The sequence below is a fragment of the Triturus cristatus genome, chromosome 6 (assembly GCF_964204655.1).
Source record: "Triturus cristatus chromosome 6, aTriCri1.1, whole genome shotgun sequence".
Taxonomy (NCBI): domain Eukaryota; kingdom Metazoa; phylum Chordata; class Amphibia; order Caudata; family Salamandridae; genus Triturus; species Triturus cristatus.
Genome location: NC_140589.1, coordinates 764032032 through 764052435, shown reverse-complemented (window position 1 = coordinate 764052435; position 20404 = coordinate 764032032). Strand labels below are relative to the sequence as shown.

Here is a 20404-nt window from a genome sequence, read left to right as displayed (position 1 = left end):
TAGGAGTTCCTTAACGTTCTAAGGTGATGTAGGTGAGCGTCGGTGGGTGCTGATTTCCATAATTGTTCAGCAGCTCTTAGCTTGTGTCGCTCCGAGTTCAGGGAGTCATTGAACCAAGGTTTGGAAATTTTGGAGGAAACATTTTTTTCTTGGAGGGGTGCTGTAGAGTCCAAGATTTCAAGCATTGTGGAATTGTAAAAGGCTGTGAGGTCATGGACATCCTCCATGTCAGTTGTGGGGGTCAGGGCGAAGTTGCATCGGTTTACTAGGGTGATGGGGTTGATATTCTGTAAGTTCCTTTTCCATTGTTTTGTTTTTGATGGTTAACTTCTTTTTGGAATTACCTCGATATTGATGGAGAAGAAGATGCTGTGATGGTCAGTCCAGTCGCAAGGAGTGATGGATTCTAATGAAATTGATACAGAGATATTCGCAGGAGGATAAAGCGATGGAGTCTGCTTGCTTGACTGAGATTGTGTTATGATATATGCAGGCTAACCCACCTCCAGGCACTATTTAACCATGTTTCGGTGGGGACGATAATGTATAAATCATTCTCTAGGATGAGGTCGAATATGTCAGGTGCATGTTTGCTAGCTGATCTGCAATTAATGAGTGCACACTTCATCTTGTTAATAGAATGGGTTAGGGTAGTCTGCTCTATGTTGATATTTGTGAGATTATCTCCATTTACGGATCTGTTGTTGTGGGTAGGTTTTCTGAAGGGGTTGGTTTGAATGGATTGGATAGTGCCACATTGTGACATACTGTTATCTGTTGCTAAGGCATAAGATATGAGGAGGTCGTCTATGTCGCTGTCGTATAGTTCAACGTTTGCCCTCCTAGGCCAAGAGGGGAAAAGTGAGTTAGACTGAATATTATTGTCAGGGTGTAAGATCTTGGGGATGTATCTACTAATTTGTGGACTGATTTGGTTACTCTGACTAGTTTTCTCGTGGTGTGAATTCTTGGGGAAGTATCTACTAGCTTGGAGACTGATTTGGTTCACGGTGGCGTTGGTGGCTCTGTGCACATTTAGAAGTTCATTGGTGATGGTTGATAGGTTATGCAACTCGGCCTTGAGATCGTCTAGGCCTGAAGCTATCTCATTGAATCGTGCAAACCAAACAGAGATGGGAAGGTTAGTAGTATGAGTAGGTGTATGTTCTTTTATGGAGGGAGATCTGCAGGTAGGGTCTGTATGCGTGAACCCGTTCTCTGGTTGCATGGGGATATCCTCATTAGGGAACAGAGTGGTAAGTTGAAGGAGGATTGTTGTGGGGTCCAAGTCGGTGTGTGGACTGGTCGTTGTGTGTTGTGTTCGGATGGGTGGAATGAGTATTGAGGGTGTTAGTGTCCGGTCATATGTTGTGTTAGACAGTTGGTCCGGGGGATCTTTGTAATCTAAATTAGATGAGAATGGGGATAGAATCAAGACGTGGGTGGAGTCCGGGTTTGTGGCTTCATTCATGGTCGACGGAGATAACAGTGATGAATCAGAAATGCAGCGATCGGTAGCTAAGAATAACCCTGTCCCTTCTGGGCCGGGGGATCCGGGTGTGGAAGCGACCGATGTGACTGGGGGTAGGAACCAATGGGTGTGTCTGCAATGATGTGATTGGTAGCTGCGTGCAACCTAGTCCCTCCTGGGCCAGGGGACCCGAGTGTGGTTGTGACCGCAGTGGCTGGGAGGTAGGGCTCATTGGGGGTGTGAGGAGATGTCGGTTCGGAGGAATTTGTTATGGGATTTTGTTGTGAAGTTGGGGTGGCATCTAGATATTGAAGATAAGATGCAGGGAGTGTGCTATTCTTGCTGTTTACAGTTTTTTTGAGAGTAGGGAAGATCCTGTCTATGGTATCTAGATTAGCATCGGAGGCCTGTATAAGGATATTACTGTTGTTGTAGATGGTGGCATTCGCAGGGCATAAGACTGAAGCTGTTACCGACAATTTGAAGGCATGCTGGTTCTTTTTAACATTGGAGATTTGGAGGAAAGAGTATATATATTTCTCCACTGGGCACGTTTCTTTGTGTGGAAGATAAGGTCGTTGGATAATATGCCTTTGCTAATGCAGAAGTATGGGTCTGAAATAAGAGTCTAAGGGTGGGTTATCATTAGCCTGTGCTTGAATTTCTTTGCTCCATTTTGGGAGAGATTGGGCGGGTAGAGAATGGTGACGGCATGATGGCCTGAAGGTTCAAGGGTTTTATCCATTTTATTATTTTCTTTCTCCTTCTTAGTTTCTATAGTTCCTACCTTGTCGTTTTTTTTTTTGTTGTCAGTCCCTTCAGTGTGCAGTATTAGTATTCAGTATTAAATATCAGTTCAAGATGGCCGCTCTGACCTGTTCCTGCAATGTTGTCCTTTTTTGCATTCCATTTATTGTTTTCTTCCTAGACCTGTCTCTGATAAGTAGTCCACTTTCGCTATCTGTTAAGTGGACCTCCGTGGTGTAGTCCTGTTTTCTGTTTATAGCATCTTTGATGGGAGGTCCTTTCTTGGTTATCAGTGTGGTGCTTACCTTTTATTGACTCCAAATTAATAATCTACAAGAGGCATCCTCACAGTTTTCAAACAAGCATGATCCGTGGCCTAGCCTGTCACTGTGAGGAAGATGCTCTGCTCCTATAAAACGAACAGTCAGCAATTTGTAAAATGGCTGCCAACCTTGCTGAGTGAGGAGTACTTCCAGCACACCAAGACACAACAACCCATGTCAAGCATGTGTGCCGGCATTGCAGCAATGTAACATAGACTCCGATGATTAACTTAACACACTGCCTACGTCTGGGATGGGTAGTATATAAGGGAAGTAAGGGGTTTTTAAGATTTAGGGAGGAGTAGAGTTTAGGGGTAGTAAGGGAGTTTAAGGTTACAGGGATGGGTAATGTAAAATGAATTTATATTAAATAAAATAAATATGTACTTACTGAGATGTAATAGCTCCCAATGTAAAAGTTAGCAAAGTAGCAACTGATATTCAGATGGCGCATGGCCTGCTTTTCTGTGGGGCTTTGCTTTTTTTTTTAGGCATGGCGAGTGGGGGCACAGACTATTCTTGCCCTTCGGCAAAACAGGGGAAATTACGTTCTTAACCCTTTTCCCCACTCTTGGGCAAGGCGGCAGGGAATAGGGCACACACTTCCCCTGCCCTTCGGCAAGGCAGTGTTAGGAATTAAAAAGTAACATCTACACCAACTTAGGCCAAGGCTGGGGAGGTGATGAGTCTACTGTCAACCCACGCTACTTGGGGAACAGAGTTCTATTAATCCAAACCACATGGTCTTATTTATACTATTTTTATTCCCTCTCAACGTATACAATTGGTAAACAGAGGCTATGTAAAGGGGGGAGGAGGACAAACAAAGGATGCAGCAGTTGCGACGCCGCACAAAAGTGCTACAGGAAAGGCAGAAGCAAATAGGAGGGGCGGGAAAGGTAGGCCAGCACTCAGAGGTTCCTGCACAAGGCTAACACAGAGCGGGGCTAATTCATATAGACAGTCTGCAAGACTGATGGCGAGTTAAAAAAAAAAGGGGGCGTTCGTTGGGACGGGTATCACTGATTCCAGTGCTATACACCCTATACCTTAAATGATAAGGATCCCTATTACCCTCCAGGAAATCCTACTGTTTCCGGAAGCAAATCAGTTTTGCAACCACCCTCAAAATCTATGGATTACTTCTTAAAAAAATGAATCCAAAAAGTGACCCCATTCACCGGTGACAGCATTGACACGATTGTGAAGACAGAGGGATGGCTATTCAATCCCGAAAAGAATGTATATGTTACAACTGATGTAAATGCACTTTATACAAATATTTTGCAGAATATAACATCAGAAATTATTGAACTACATCTAGATGAAAGGGAGAGACCACACACAGTGCCAGAGGCTTCATTTTAAAGATAGCCAAGGCATGCCTGAACTGGAATTATTTTAAGTTTGACAAGAACTTTTTCATCCAAATTGCAGGAACGGCAATTGGTTGCACGCATTTGCTCCAAATATGGATACTCTCTTCATAGCGGAATAAGAGGATAAATGGATTTATAATAACAATCGCTATATACAAGAGATAATATTCTGGATCAGATATACTAACAATATATTCCTAATTTGCCATGGTACAGATGAGGAACTGCAAGACTTCCGTGAATGGCTGAATAAACACCTGAGAAATTCATGTCATTTAGTTACCACAACTACGAAAATAATTTCCTGGTTTCAAAAGGTCAAGGGCCTGGTCATGAGACACATTTTATATTAAAAAAAAAAAACAACATTTAGAAACTGCATCTGTGAAGAAGATTTCTTTAAAAAATGTGGAAAATCTGAAAACATTTTACATGCGCTCACTTGTACGAAGCGAAGCAGGGTTTGCTATGGCTTGGCGAGAATGGTGCTCCCACCAAGCCATAGCAAACTGTAAATTGCCGGAGGTGGGCATCCGGTCTATGGCTCCAAGAGGGGGGGCATGTGGCCCCCCTCCTTTGTTTGTATTTTCCCCGGGAAGGGGTGATCCCCGGGGCTGCGGGGGGGGGGAGTCGCACCCCCCTCCTTTTTTTAAATTAAAGCCCTGGGGAGCTGACGGCCCCCGGGGCTCTGTGTGGACCCGTGCAGGACCCCCACATTAATTTACAATAAAGCCCAGTGAGGTGGCAGTCTCGGGGGCGGGTCCACGCTGCCCCGGCACTTATTTGTATTAAATCGCAGGGGAGGTGGTGGTCCCCATGGCATAAGCCCCAGGAAAAAGGGGGGGGGTCCATGCGCTCCTCCCAACTTTTTTCCATAATGCCCCCAGGACCTGCCCCGCCCGGAGGCCGATAATAACAAAGTGCTGAAGCCCGCGCTTTGTTTTTAAAAATATTTCTGCCAGATCCCACCGAAAATCTAAAACAAAAACACATTTTTTGGCCCTCTCTCAGGAGGCCTAGGGGGTCAGCAGGGTGTTTCTACACTGCCCCCTTTTCCTTTTAAAAAAAATAAAAAATTGTGGGACTCGGTTCAACCAAGTCCCAAGATGGCTGCTAACACTTCCTGGTTGAAGTGTTGGCAGTCAATCAAATTTCAATAGGGTTTCAGTAGGATTTTGGCCTCCCATACAGCTATATTTTTTCAACTTAAATATCTCTAAAACTACTGAACGGATTTACACTAAATCACAAAAGGCATGCTTTATGCACCAACATTTAAAATTCTGCCAAATTTGCTGTAATTCCGTTCAGCGGTATGGGCTGTAGTTTTGTTCAAAAAATTAAAAATCCCCATAGACATCATTGGGAAATTGTGTTTTGGGACCCCCACTTTTTTCTCGGCCCCCGCTTGACAGATCACCCCGAAACACAGCAGCTGAACGAAAAAGCAAAAGTTTAAAAATAAAAAATTGTTAAGATTAATCAAGCGGCGCCAAAGTTATTGGCAAAACAAACTATGGAAACGTTTGTCCTAACTAGAACTGCTTACTAGGGAGAATGGGAAAAGGTGAAAGGTAAGATAGATATACACTAATAACCAGTGTGCTCCGTCTTATATTGCCAACGAGGCATTCTGGTGAAAACATAAACCAAGACGGTTTAATGTAATGCTATGTTCATACTGAGTTTCATGTAAAGTGCCTTAATATCCTACACTCCAGGGACGCTGTACATGACTGTTGAAAAAAATAAAAAACAATATGAATCTCTATCTTTTGCTGGGTCGAGGATTGCTTTCTGCTCATAACTAGATGACACTTTTGGACAATCAAGAGTATTATAAAGAGTGTCCTTACTGTAATTGATATCCCTAATCCTTCGTGATCTTCTTTGACCAGTAGGACTTTTCTGATTGGGCCCACGCCTTGACTCTTCTTTAAGCAGTCAGGATCCTAGTAAAAGGCAAACAAAAACATTTTGCCATGAAAAATACAAAGTTAAAAAGTAACAGTACTAAAACTATACATGATATAATGAATACTCCTGAGATTTATCTTGATTACCCATGCATTTACCAATTTTGTTAATCTATTTTCTACAATGGCTCACTAGATGAATGAACAATCTGCAGGTAAGAGAGCTGGAAGGATCAATGTTACTAATTTATGAACGGGTACAATGGATGAGCAGATGAAGTCACCTTCCTGGATCAAGGCTGTGTTACATTCTCAATATCTATCGCTGCAACAAAAAGGTATGACCTCATCACACCTATATTTTGTTATCTTGATTCTGGCCATTAGTGGTAGTCCGTGTAGATCACAAATAATGGGTGTGATGAATACCCAAAAATGAGTCAAGGAGCCCACTGCCCTTGCTTTCATTAGGGCCCGTGGTACTACTTCGATGCTTCAATACTGCTCAAATTGGCCTGACTAATTTTGCTATACTTCATTGATGTATTTGTTTGAATTATGTGCACAGAGCTCTAATACACAATTGTGATGCAGAAACACAACATACAACTTAAATGAATAAATAAACTGCATCTCTCGATGGCTCCTGTCTGGTCTGTTAATAGGGAAATCCCTTCACTGAACAATGTCCCTAGAGACAACATTTTGAGGTACTGTGCTCTATATAAACGATATACCTATATTAGGTACTTTCCAGTACTTAGCAGTGGAAAATGAAGAAATAAATAAAAACATTTGCACAAAACCAACATAAATACATTCAACTAAACTTACCAGTCTATGCATGGGCACGTTGTTTACCATCTTAAAAAACATCATATTACTAATCATTAGAAAATGAAGACTGGTTCAGAGCAGAAATCTTACATCAAATTTCAGCAGAGAACATATAACTTCAGAAAGTATGATGTTGTAATGAATATGGCATGCACACTTGGATAAAAATCAACAACTTACATGTCCAGAGGGTACTGGCAGAGGTCTTTTCTGGTCATTGCGACCTCGACAGGCTCTAATGACCGTTTTGTGACGATGTAGGTGTATTTCTGCTTCTAACTGGTTCCATAGTTTGTCATGAGCAGGTCCCTTCATATCACGCCCAAGCAACTGAATCTGCTGCACCCTAAGTGTTGGTGAAGTGAGAGGGGAGAAAGACAGTATAAATATTATGATTAACCCCTTGAGCAAGAGGCAGTGATAAGCCCTAAACCATCCTAGTACATTTCCTCAATGTTTTACTTCATACAAGCACCTTAACGAAACAGAATACTGATAAAGTTGTATTAAAAGACACTTAGTGACAATTTGTTTTAGACTCTGCAAGTTGACGAGGATTGGAAGTAGCATAAAATATTTTTGAAGATTGTTTAAACAATTTTTTGTTTATTATGCAAAAAACAATTAGCACACATACAAAATATTTTTGAGGCAGAGCTCAGTGGCGCAAAATGGTTGCCTTTCTTTGAGCTCTGAACGTTGCTCTTCCTTTTGGCTGCCCAAAGAGCCCTATGGGGCTCCATGAGCCACAGGTTGATGTGGTGGTGGGGTGAAGTGTGGCAGCAACGAAAACTGGCCCCACTAGATTGAGACAGCCTGAGATGAGCATACACAAATGGATGGAGATAACGTGCATGCCACTGGCGAATTTCCAAAATGGTACTCGGCTGTATTCGTACCTGGAGGGCCTGCACTGCCAGTGATAGCGGTTTCCTCTGCAGGAAGAAATGCACCAGAGCAGCTCCAATCCCTTGGTGGGCAAAGGACCTTCTGGCAAAGTTGAAGGGCGTCAGCATAGCTGGGGCTGATTCTGAGCCGGATGGTCGGGTCTGCATTGGTAGAGGCGGAGGGATGCAGCGAGGAAGCACTGCCTGAGAGGAGTGACAAGTGTCAAGGGGACTGACTGAGACCCTGTTGCAGAGTGACTTTGGAAGCACAAGCTTTGCAGTACATAGTGTGAGACAAACACAGCAACAGGGAGAAGTATGTTTTTCCAGCAAATGGAACGCAAGAACTAGGGTGTGTTGGATGATGATTTAGTAATGTAGCTGCCAGCACTTGGAGAGGTTAAAAGTGAGATGGTGACAACTCTTAAAATAATCCTGCAAAAATCGGAGAAAGTCGAAGAAGCAACAGTGGCAGCTGAAGCATGACTTCAAACTATGGAACCAGGATTGCTGGGATAAAGGTTACAGAGGAAGCCATAGTGCAGGCACTAGAGGTGGATGGACTGCACGAACACTGAGGTCCCTAAACAAGCAGGCTTCCAGAGCAAAGTGACAGGGGCACTGCTGCCAATGTGCACAGAAAATGGCTTATATTATGGCTCTACGGTTCCCTGCCATCCCCCGACAACACATGGGTCGAAGGAATGAAGTCCTTCTTAGAGTGTGACCTGACGTCAAAAGGGCTTTTGACTCAATGGAGTAGCTGAGGAGAGCAAGTACTCAGCTGTCCAATTCCCCTTTCTGGTACCCCTAATGTTGTAAATGGCAGGGCCATCATCACAACCCTCAGCAATCGAGACATACTGGATCAAATTCCGAAGAAAGCGGCTAGTCTGAAACAGGATCTGAAGGTCAGGGATTAGTGTTAGCTCCTCTTTCCATGTTTTAATACAGGCAAATCCAGGAAGGATAAGATAACTTCAAGAGTTGCCAAAATACCTGCTGGACTAGGGCACTGCACCGTTTCTTTGGTTCCATATGATCAGTGGGGGATGTGGGAGGGCAAAAGCCTATAACTTCACTCAGATCAAGGTACCATTTCCTACTTGGAGAGATATAAAGCAAGCAGTGAAGCAACAGACGCGACAGTGGTGAGTCCATATTCTTGCTGTAACTGCCTGATCCTCTCGAATGGCATGCTTGGCCAAGAAGAGATTGAGACGACAATGGCACAAAATACTGCTTCTCCTCTTCCGCTTCCAGTGTGTCCACTCAGCCGATTACTATTCCTAGGTCCCTCTCCTTATTTCATTACCTTCAATACATTTCCTTTTCTCCTATGTTCATCCCGATTGAGTATACTATATTATATTCAGAGAATTGCTGTAAATGAAAATTATGCAGTCATGAGAATTTATATAGTAATTCTGAAGGTGGGGGAGAAAATACTTGTGTTATTGTTGTGGTTATTTCACTTTGTGGACACAATTATTCAGACAGAGCAGGTTCTGTAAAATTGGATTTTGATGCAGTCTTCTAATTAAAAGTGATTTAAACGATTTAAATATAAATGTTGTTTTTAAATACAACTTATTTTTCTCCACGATCTGGATGGCTCAGCTGGTGGCATTATTGCCTGGTGAGTGGTGATCTGATGAATGGTTATACAACTGGATATTTTTGCACCATGCGTAATGAGCTGCCCCCAAGGATTTCCTCCCCGAAAATGAGGGACTCAGGACACAGCTTCTTCTCAGCCACAGAGAAAAGGCTGCATCCTGATTACTTTCTTCAGCTCACAGAAGCTTAAAAAAAAAGCTAATTGGATCCTGTGATAGTTTATTAATGGCCTCATCATTGAAAGAGACATCATATCAGTCCAGGTATACATAAGGGAAAACTTGTTCGGCAGCCGCCTGCCTAAACAGGAAAAATGTAGGTCTCGTAAACCTGTTGCTGGGGAGAATAAATTACCTGATGTTAGGCTACTGCAGGATAAACTTACATGACACAGAAAACATAAAATAATAATGAGGCACCGAGCACACTTAGCGAATTGGAAAAAACTTAATACACCTGAGGCATTTAAGCTCTGTGCTGGTTCTAGTCCACATGGTCAGACGGTAAGACAGTGAAAAGAGAATGTGAATTGGAATTTACTGATACAGTTATTGGCCCACATGCAAAGTAAGGCTGCCTTTCACTCAAGAATACATGTTATTTACAGATAAAAAAAAGCCGTTCAAATATACTTGGCATCTTAAATTTTTGGGAATTCACAAAATAAAAAACGGATAAAAAAGGATTTTAAAAAGCTCCTTCTTGGCTAGGCCAGCATAATTTCCAGTCTGTACTAGTGTTGCCCTCACGTCCCAGCTTTGCTAGCCCGGACACGTCACTTAGGAGGAAAAAGATTTGTTCATCCGGCTCGTCTAACTGTTCTCTTTGGAGAAACTTACTAAATAGTGTTTTCTCTTATAGCAGTGTACACAGGGCAATCCAGTAAGAAATGTTTCAAATCTTCTATGTCACCAGAGACATTTAGCAGAGATTGCTATGTTTCTTCTGTTCAGTGTGCATTTAGCATTAAACAACCTCCTCTTGCCATGGCAAACAGATTCCATTATCTGTGGTTAGCCAGAAGATTAAAGTACTGCTGTGCACTTGGTGAGGGGTTGAACATTCCCTTGTGATGGCATAAATTGTCTAGTGCACCCATTCTCAGTTCAGTGGAAAGAAAACGGTGGTGGATGTGTGCAGTTAACACATGTTGAAATGGAGGTGATTGGAGAGAATGGTTACACAGTGAAGAGAATACCATGGTTGGTTAAGGCGGTTCACAGCTTTCAATATGAACAAGTATGAAGCAGTTTTCAATAATATCACACGGATAGGCTCATATTCACGAGCTTGGACCCAAAGACACCCACATTTATTAATTCGACCTTCCAGTTGTAATTGCTTCTTAAATTAGAAAGCTCATTAAGATGTGAATTGGTGGGCAGAGGCACAAATCAATATGTGTTACTGAAAAGTGGCTGCGATGCTCGATTAAATATTTTAGGAAAAACTCTCAAACTGGAATGAACTATACACAGGGGTTCATGATTATCAATGTGCTGTAGTGAGCAGCTCTTCCCTCACTACGCTCATGTTTAGTATTTACATGTATTGTTTGGCTCAGGAAGTCCTACAAAACCAGCTCTTTTGCCAGACACATTGATGACACCCAGATCTACATCTGCCTGGGACACGAATCGAAGACTCATGAAACCCATATATTTTTAGCTGAACGAGAACTACCTTGGTCTCAAGAGGCAAAGGTCCCATAAGAAAGTTATCTAATTAATTAACAATCATATTTTCTACACTTACATTTGGCTCTCCCCATGGAGCAGTTATTTAAATCTGATCTCTGACATGAAATGTCTTTAGATCAATATTAAAACTTGCAAAAATGTATGGCTAAAAATCTTGCACAAAAAAAAAAAAAAAAGACGCCAACATGCAAGACCTACAATTTAGATTTAGCTCAAAATTCACACTGATTGTTACCTTCCTGCTAGCTCTTTGTCCAGGTACTTAGCGGCCAGCCTCGCTCCATATACCTCAGCCTGCAAAACTGCAATATGCCGACGAAGGGCTTGATTCTCCTTCCTTAGTAACTTCACCTCTGCTTCTAGTTGAGCTTCTTTCACCTTTTCTTTTTTATTCGCTTCAAGTTCTTTTTCCTACACCAATGTGCATACAAACAGTGTAAGGTTATGTTACAGTAAATATACCCTGGAATAAGGAAAATATACTCTATTAAGACTGTCAAGGCATAGAACTTTCAACCATATCAAGGTAATAGACTTTTTTATGGATTATGCTTAAGCCTAATAACCATGTTTCAAAATATACAACCACTTGTCTTAATCTTGCATTTTCTTTTTTGTTGAACACAAACTATGAGAAAAAAACACAATAGCTCAAAAACAAATGAAATAATCAGTTGTTCCATAAGTGCAATCACAACTGTTGTCTCCACAGAAGCAGCAGAAAAAATAAAGAAGATTGTAGGTAGCAAGCACTTGAGCTAAACTAACGAAGGAAATACAAAGGTGAACTAAAATGTCGGCTTTACAGTCCACAATATCCAATTTTTCAGATAGAATAGAAATGTAACAAAAGACACATGCTTAGTCAAGTCACCTGCTACATGAATTTGAATGGCACTTGGCTTAATATTTTAAAAGCATAGGACTTGTAAGAAGATCGTGTAATGCCCAATAGGACAACCCAATAATCCCTCAGGAGACTGGGAATAAAGTCTTTCCAACGCAAAAAAGGAAATCCTGAAGTAATTGCATGATTGCTGCAAACAGTATGGTGATTGATATCAGGAGAATCCAACCACTAATTTTAATGAAAGTGTAAAACAGATAGTATCTTAATACATGTATAAGGTATAGAGGCACACTCAATTTGAAATTCACTTTGGAAATTAAGAGTATTTTTTCTAGATAGGGCCAGATGTACAAAGGTTTTTGCGGGTGAAAATGGGTTTTACACGTGTTTGCGACCACAAAAAATCTGTGGCCCATGTACTAATCCTATTTTGCGAGTCGCAAATCAATAGGGTTAGCGACTCACTATTAGGAAGGGGCGTTCCAAGGGCGTCCCTTCCTAATAGCGACTCCTTAAGCTTTGTAAGAATGTTTTGCGACCTTTTCAGAAGGGTAGTGAAGCACTCGCAAAGGGGAAGGGGTCCCCTGGACCCCTTCCCATTTGTGAATGCATGCGCAAATATTTTTTAAGGGCAGGCAGTGGTCCCAGGGACCACTGCCTGCCCTTAAAATATGAAACTGAAAAGTTTCATTTTCATTTTTTTTTTTAAACATCCGTTTTCCTTTAAAGAAAACGGGCTGCATTATGTTTTTTTAAACTGCTTTATTTAAAAGCAGTCCTAGACAGAGGTCTGCTGTCCCTGGGAGTGTCAGCCATTCCCAATGGGGTCGCAAATTTCGACAGCCTCATTAATATGCATGAGGCATGCAATTTGCGACCCCATTGGGAATCGCAAACAGTGTCTCAGACACTGTTGTGCATCCCAAGTAGCAAGTCGCAATTCGCGACTCGCTAATTGGCGGGTCGTACATCTGGCCCATAGTTGTTTACAATACTGAAAGGATTTTTTAATAGTAAATCAACTATTTAACATCAAGGTGTCACTGGAACAGCACACACACTAACAAAGCCACGGAGATATGTATCACAGTTCATATGGATGTGGCCTTAGTCAGTGCAGAATCCACTCAACAATTTGTAGTCCAAAAAACAGTCCCTGTATTCTTCTTTTAAATTGATGAGTTGTTGTAAAATGTACAAAGGTTGAACTGGATATTTCATTGACGTTTCATCTCTTTACACCAAGAAAGTACATGAGACCATCTTCAGGACTCAATCAATCAATCAATCAATCAATCGTTTGTGAAGCGCAGCTAGTTACCCGTTAGGGTCCCAAGGCTCTGGGAGGAGGAGGGGAGGGGTTGCGCGGCTCCTAAGCCCTTGCAGAGAAACATCAGAAGGCTACCATAGCCCATCACAGTGCGTGTGGTGCCAGACGCTCAGGGTTATTCGTCAAAGAGCCAGGTCTTGAGGTCCTTCAGGAACTTGAAGAGAGTTGGTGTCTAGCGGAGGTGAAGCGGGAGGGTGTTCCATGCTTTGGCCGCGAGGAAGGAGAAGGAGTGGCCTCCTGTTCTGGTTTTCTTGATGCGTGGTACCATGGGGATGGACAGCTAGGCTGAGCGGGGGGATCTTTGGGGTGTGTGGAACGAGAGGCGGTGGTTCATGTAGGCGGGGCCAGTGTTGTGGAGGGCTGCGTGGGTGAGAAGGTTGAAGGTGATTCTCTTCTTGATGGGGAGGCAGTGTAGTGCCCGCAGGTGATGTGGCAAAGGCGCAGTAGGTTAAGGACCAGTCTGGCGGCGGCGTTTTGGATGTTCTGGAGTTTGCGGTGAGGTTCTTGTTGATCCCTGCGTAGAGTGCATGGCCATAGTCTAGTATGCTGCTGATGAGGGTGTGGGTGACGATTTTCCTGTGTTCGAGGGGGATCCAGTTGAATGTTTTACGTAGGACACAGAGGGTGTGAAAACAGGAAGAGGTGACAGCGTTGATCTGGAGGTCCATTTTGAGTTCAGAGTCTCGGATAATTCCAAGGTTGCGTGCGTGGTGGTGGGTCCCCGAGGGTGGGGGGCCACCACCAGGTGTCATTCAGGTGTGTTCAGCTGTAGGCAGCTGTTCTTCTTCCACCTGGCGACTGCTTCCATTCCTTCTTGGAAGCTGTGTTTCGAGATGTTGGGTTCGTTGGATAGTGAAAGGATGAGTTATGTGTCGTCTGCGTACGATACGATGTTGAGTCCATGTGCTCGGATGATGGACGCAAGATGGGCCATGTAAACATTGAACAGGGTGGGGCTGATGGAGGATCCTTGGGTGACTCCGCAGGTTGTTGGCATGGGGTCCGAGATGAAGGGAGGGAGTCTGAATTGCTGCGTTCTGCCAGAGAGGAATGAGCGGATCCAGTCAAGGGCTTTGTTCCGGATTCCTGCATTGTGGAGTCTACTGGCTAGAGTGCGGTGTGAAACAGTGTCTAAGGCTACGGAGAGCTCAAGGAGGATGAGGGCCACAGTCTCTCCTCTGTCGAGGAGGGAGCGGATGTCATTTTTCGCAGTGATGAGGGCGGTCTCTGTGCTGTGGTTCTTCCTGAAGCCTGATTGGGAGGAGTCGAGGATGTTGTTCTCGACGATGAAGGAGGCGAGTTGGCTGTTGAAAGCTTTTTCAATGATTTTCACCGGGTAGGGAAGTAGGGAGATCGGACCGAAGTTCTTGAGGTCAGTGGGGTCCGCCGAGGGTTTCTCTAGGAGAGGGTTGATATCCGCGTGTTTCCAGTCATCGGGGAAGGAGGCGGTTTCTAAGGATCGGTTGATGATTCTTTGTAGTTTGGAGGCGATGATGTCTGCGGCTCTGTGGTAAATGTTTTGGGGGCAGGGGTCCATGGGGGCCCCTCAGAGAGGGTGGTCTTCAAGGTCTTTAGGGTGTCTGCGATGCGGAGAGCGGTCCAGCTGTCCAGTGTCGGCTGTGTGGTGCAGGAGGCGGAGGGTGTGGGTGCCTCGTAGAGAATGTTGTTGTCGAAGATGTCATAGATGGTCTTGATTTTGTGATGGAAGAAGGTGCTGAGTTTGTCACAAAGGTCCAGGCTGGGTGAGATGTCGGTGGACTCGCTGTTGGGTTTGGCGAACTCTTTGATGATCCAGAAGATTTCCTTGCTGTTGTGTGTGTGTGTGGGTGGAGATTCTGTCCTGTAGTGCTTTCTTCCTTGAGTGTCTGATGAATTTGTGGTGGGTAGAGGTGGCTGTTTTGTAGCTGTCAAGGTTCACTGGGGTTTTGGAGTTGCTCCATAGTTTTTCGAGACGTCTGCAGGTTCGTCTGGATTCCCGGAGTTCAGTGGAGACCCAGCTGGCCTTCTTGGCATGTGGGTTGGAAGATTCCTTGAGGAGGGGTGACAGTGTTTGCAGTCGGTGATCCATTTGTGTAGGGTACAGGCAGCGGTGGTGGGGTCGTTGTTGGAGGCGGTGGGAGCGGAGCCACTGAGGGTGGCGGGGAGTTGCTCGTTGGAGATCTTGTTCCAGTTCCTACTTTGGAGCTCTGGTAGGCGTCTGCGGGGGGTATTCGCTCTGCAGGCTAAGTGGACGCAGCGGTGGTCCATCCATGGGAGTTCGGAGCTGTGACTGAAGGAGATGGAGTTTCCTGCTGTGAAGATAGGGTTGAGGAAGTGTCCTACTGAGTGCGTAGCTACTGGGGCGATCGGATTGAGTCCGATGACGTGGAGGTTTTCCAGGAGGGAGATGGAGTTGGGGTCTTTGCAGCTGTCGAGGTGGAAGTTGAGGTCACCTAGCAAAATATAATCGGTGGAGGTGATGGCATGTGGGGTGATTGTGTCGGAGGTAGAGTCAGAGAAAGGAGCGCAGGGTTCGGGAGGTCGGTAGAGGAGGGTGCTACGTAGGGTGGTGGTCGGGTTGACCTTTAACTTGAAGTGGATGTGTTCCATGAGGTCCATAGGCTCGTCGGTGTAGGTTTTCAAGTGGAGGTTGGCCTTTTGGGCGATGGCGATGCCGCCTCCGAGGCGGTTTGGCGGTCCTTCCGGGTGATTTTGTATCCTTTGGGGATGGCGATCGCAATGTCTGGTCCCAAAGTGGTGCTTGGTCAGGTTTCGGTAATAAAAGACGTTGGGGGAGGTGCTGTCGAGGACTGTGGGTCGAAAGACAAAAAATGGCAGACCCTCGTTGGATCCAAAAATGCAAAAGACAGATTCTGCTAACTGAGTAGTCATATCAAAGGTATACTTATTTAAATACAACAGTAGAGTACCATCAATAGCAACCAATTTCCAAAGCAAAATCAGAACAGACACTTGAGAGGTGAATGAAACCCTAGCATTTGATTCTCATGTGGAAGACTGCTTGGTTTTTCATTTACCTCTCAATCTTGATGAGGATATTAAGAACCAAATTTGAGTCCCATTGTGGCATCACAAAGGGCTTTGGCGGACACATATGTTGCACACCTTTAAGAAAAAGCATAACAGATTATTTGAACAAGTATGTAGGGTCTGGTGAATGTGAACAGGCTGAGATGGCCAACAAGTAACCTTTAAAAGTTCTTGGTTGACCATAGACAAAAGAAACAACAACATATTTGACAGTTTAGCCAGCAACGGGCCAGTCTGCCGGGTGCCGCACCCAGACATAAATATATCGCAGCACCAGGCACACAATGATTTTGTGAAGGCTGCATGGCTGTCAGGATGACATCAACGACTTCAGGATGGAGGTCTGAGGAGATTACCTGTTGCTGCTTCATCTCCAGACATGGAGATGCAGAATGTGCAGGCCCGAGTGCAAGACCCTGCCCTGCTGCTGTGACAGAAAGTCCTCCCGAAGCAGCAACCTGATTGGAAGGCAGATGCTCAGGTCCAGAAGTTCCAGGTAGCACACTCTCCTTGCCCGATCAGAAGCACTAGGATAACTTGGGCCCAGTCATTCATCTTCTTCAGACCTCGGGGTAGGAGCGATATAAGCGAAAAGGCGTATACAATTCCTGTGCTCCACCCTATGCAGAAGACCTTCTTGGAAACTCTGGCGCTAAAGTGTTCACACTGTGTTCTTGTTGGTGGTGAAAAGATCAAGATAAGGTTATCTCCACTGCTAGAAGATGCAGTGCTCCACCTCCAGGTTTAACTGGCATTCGTGATTAGTTAGGCGTTGTCACCCGAGGTTGTCAGCCCTGGGGTGTAAAGTTCTTGCCACGTGATGTACAACCAGGGAAATGATTTGATGCTATTTCCAGAGTCGCAGTGCCTGCTGGCAAAGAAGACAGAATCCCACCCTTCTCTGCTTGTTGCAGTACCAGATAGTGGAGGGCCTGTCCGTGAAATCCTTTAGAAAACGTCCTTTGATGGTGGGCAGGAAGACCTTCAATGCCAAGAAATTCGTCCGCAACACAAATTGCTGTGGAGGCGCGTCTCTGCTGGAGACTAGAGTCCTCTGATCTCCACCTCTCCCAGATGTCCTCCCTATAGTGACATGTCCATCACAAAAAACAACCCTGGTTAAAGTAGGGAGAGGGGTTTGGCTATGGTCCAATTGCAGATGAGGAGCCACTACTGCAGATTTTTTTGCAGTTCCCTCAAACACCTCAAAGAAATCTGACAGGTTCCCCTGATGCTGGGCCCACTTTGACTTCAGATCCCAGTTCAGAGCTCACATATGGCATCTTGCATGGTAGGTCAGCAGGATGCAGGAGGTTAGCAGGCCAAGAAGCCTCAGAGAAATCCTCCCCAAGACCCCAAAAAGAGGCTTAAACATCTGGATCATTGCCTGAACTCGTTGGTTCAGAGGAAACGCCTGAAAGTGCACCACACCCAGGATACATTCCAGAAAAGGGAGCCTTTGAGAAGAAGCCAGGTGTGACTTCAGCAGCAATGCTGTCAAGAGGTTCGCCATTGTCTGGAGGTGGTCCAAGACGGACTAAAGGGAGCCCACTTTTAACAGCCAGTTGTCGTGGTACAAGGAAACTGGTGTCCCATCCTCCGAAGATGGGAAGTGACCACCATCACTTTTGTGAACACCCAGGGAGCACTGGTGAGCCCGAAAGGGAGCACAGCAACCCGAAAATGCTTGTGGCCCACCATTAACTGCAAGCAATACCTGTAGACCTGTAGGTTGGGAATGTGAGCAGGCCGAATGCCCAACACCACCATCCAGTCTCCAGGATCCATGGCAGAAAGAAACTGGGCCAGCTTGTGAATCTTGAATTTGTCCTTGAACAGAAAGGCTTTGAGAGGGCGAAGATCCAAAAATCGGACAAAGGCCTCCAGTCTTCTCGAGCACAAGGAAGTAGCAGGATTAACTTCCGGTCTCCACTCCAGAGAACGTAACTTCTCTATGGCCTGATGGGCCAAAACAGCCTGCAATTCCTGGTGCAAAACGGACAGATGGGCTTCGAAAGCTGCTCTAACATAGGTGGCAGGTTGAAAGAGAAATGGAAGGGCGTAGCCCTGTTAAACAATTTGAAGAGCCCACCTGTCAGATGTAATGTTTAGCCACCCCTGAAGAAAGTGGCTAACCTGGAATCCCCCAGGATGAGTTTGAGGTTGTTGCCGAAGGGCGGGAATCGAGGCAGGCGCTGCCCCTGATGGTTGATCGTGGTTTGTTGGTCCCACTGTCCCAACCTCGAAAGGGTGGTGGGGCCTGTTGTGTGGAATGCGGCGTCTAATACGGTTTATGCGCTAAGCCCTTGGCATATACCTATAAAGAGCAAAACTGTTGGGGAGATCCAAACTAATGTCGAAAAGCCCATAGAAAGTGCTTTTGGTAGGCTCTCTTTAAAAATGCTCCTTTTCGAGAAACAGACAGGAATTGTCGAAGGGCATTCCAACAGGAGCATCAGGAGGTTCCTGGGGAAGCCTGTGGATCTCATCCATGTGTGGGGCAAGAGCACCACGCTCGCCACAATAGTCCTTCCTTATCAGTCAGTGGTGTCTAAGCCCGAGGAGATGGCGAATTTGCCACATCTAAGTCAGCCTGAATAGTTTGGGCAAACAAGGCCAGTAAGTCTTCTGGGATTGCCAGTAAGATCTCACCGACTATTGCTCAGAGTGCATGGATGTCACGACCAAGGAGCCAGCTGGCATTGACATTCTTTTAGCAAATGTTTCCATACGTTTGGACTCTCTGTACGGAGGAGTCTGAAAGGTGTTAACGTTCACTCTGCTGGTCGACACCTGCAACACCAAACTCTCAGGAATTGTCCTGGTCGTCTGGTACTGGTCTTTGCCAGTATGCAACCTTGCTATTAAGCGGAGGACCAAAACGTGGTTTAGTGCAAGTGCCCAATACAGTGTCATCAAGGTCCTCTTTGAAGGATAGGAGCGGTTCGGTCACTGCCTGGCCAAGCTGAAGGATCGCAGTGAGAACTTTTATTTTTGCCTACATAGTGGGAAGAGGGAGGACTTCAGCAGCCGTTCTAATAACAGTAGTGAAATATGTACTTTCGTCCGTAGCTGGTCCAGGAAAGGAATCCTACCCAGTATTGGGTGAGGTACCCGACCCATTGGCATTTTGTAGGTCAATATACCAACTGTCTTTAACGTAAGGTGAGGCAAACTATTTCCCATCCCCTCCACTGGAACAGTATCTGAATCTGAGGGATTAAGTACTGGCTATGTCACATCAATATCTGGATGCAGCGTCAGTCGAAACAAACTTGGCTTGAAGTCTAATAACAGAACAGGTTCCTACTTCTCCTCTGGAGCTGGCGTGGATATTTAGCAGATTGGCGCAGATTTCAGCACTATATCCGAAGTCGGGCCAGAAGGCGGTGGTGAACCCAAAGCAGGCTGAAGTGGCACACATTGTAGCGAGGACAGATCTGCTGGCAGAAACCAGACTGGATTACCCTGCGGATCCTTGGGGCCAGAATGCATGGCAGAGGGTGCCTTAAGAGTGGAAAAGATGTGCAACATGGCCTCTCAACAAGGATCCGACCTGCTGCAAGGTCGCTGATGGACACTGGAACTCTGGGTGCATCGTGACTCCTTCCGTTAGGCCTACAGATTACAGACACGCACTTAAGTCCAATGTAGCGAATGTGAAAATAAGCATTCTGCAGAGTCCAAAGTCATATTTGTACTGCTTTTGGGTCATCCAGATCTGTCCTATTTCTCGGAGCCAGCCAGGACCAGACCCAGGCTGAGGGCTGACCTCAGCTGGATGGATTGATAACCTTTCTTCCACAAGCTAGGGCCTCCTCTCCACGAAGAGAAGATGGGTGGGGCTACAGGCCAATCCATCAACCGCTGTCGCTGGGTGCCAGGCACCAGGCTGCACCAAGGAGGGAAGGCAGCGTGGGGGAAGAGGCTTCAGAGGCATGTGGCCAGAAACCCTGGACGACGCCATTTTGAACAAGCCCAGTGGCTGGACAAGAAGGAGGGAGCAGGGGCAGGGACGTGATTGTGTCGCTGTTTGATAGGACCAACAGAGACTTCCTGCCAGCCCCCTACTGAACTTTAAAAAGTGCTTGCACAGGAAGAGAAGCTCTCTCTGGGGTGTGGTCTGCTGAGGCTGAAGGTGCTGGAGCCTGGCGCAATGGGCAGTTGGAAGGAGAGACCCCCTGACTGCTCCCAGGACCCTAACAGCACCAGAAGAAGAGCCCAGGACCAGTGCGCAGGAGCAGTGGCCTCTGCGCGGGGAGAAGAATGGCCACGGAGGAGAGCCAGGCGAAAGGCTGGCACAGTGAGCCGGTG

At 45.4% G+C, this 20404-nt stretch overlaps 1 protein-coding gene across 4 annotated transcripts in view; it reads right to left on the bottom strand.

The window, feature by feature from the left end:
• Positions 1 to 20404, bottom strand: part of GOPC (golgi associated PDZ and coiled-coil motif containing) — a 214216-nt gene that overhangs the window by 92489 nt on the left and 101323 nt on the right. For all 4 annotated transcript variants that reach the window (XM_085611294.1, XM_085611293.1, XM_085611292.1 and 1 more), the window contains 3 exons: positions 11116 to 11291; positions 6854 to 7019; positions 5777 to 5872 (listed from right to left, as the gene is read on the bottom strand). In XM_085611294.1, the coding sequence (XP_085467420.1) occupies positions 5777 to 5872; positions 6854 to 7019; positions 11116 to 11291 (438 nt within the window). The remainder of the gene's footprint in view (positions 1 to 5776; positions 5873 to 6853; positions 7020 to 11115; positions 11292 to 20404) is intronic.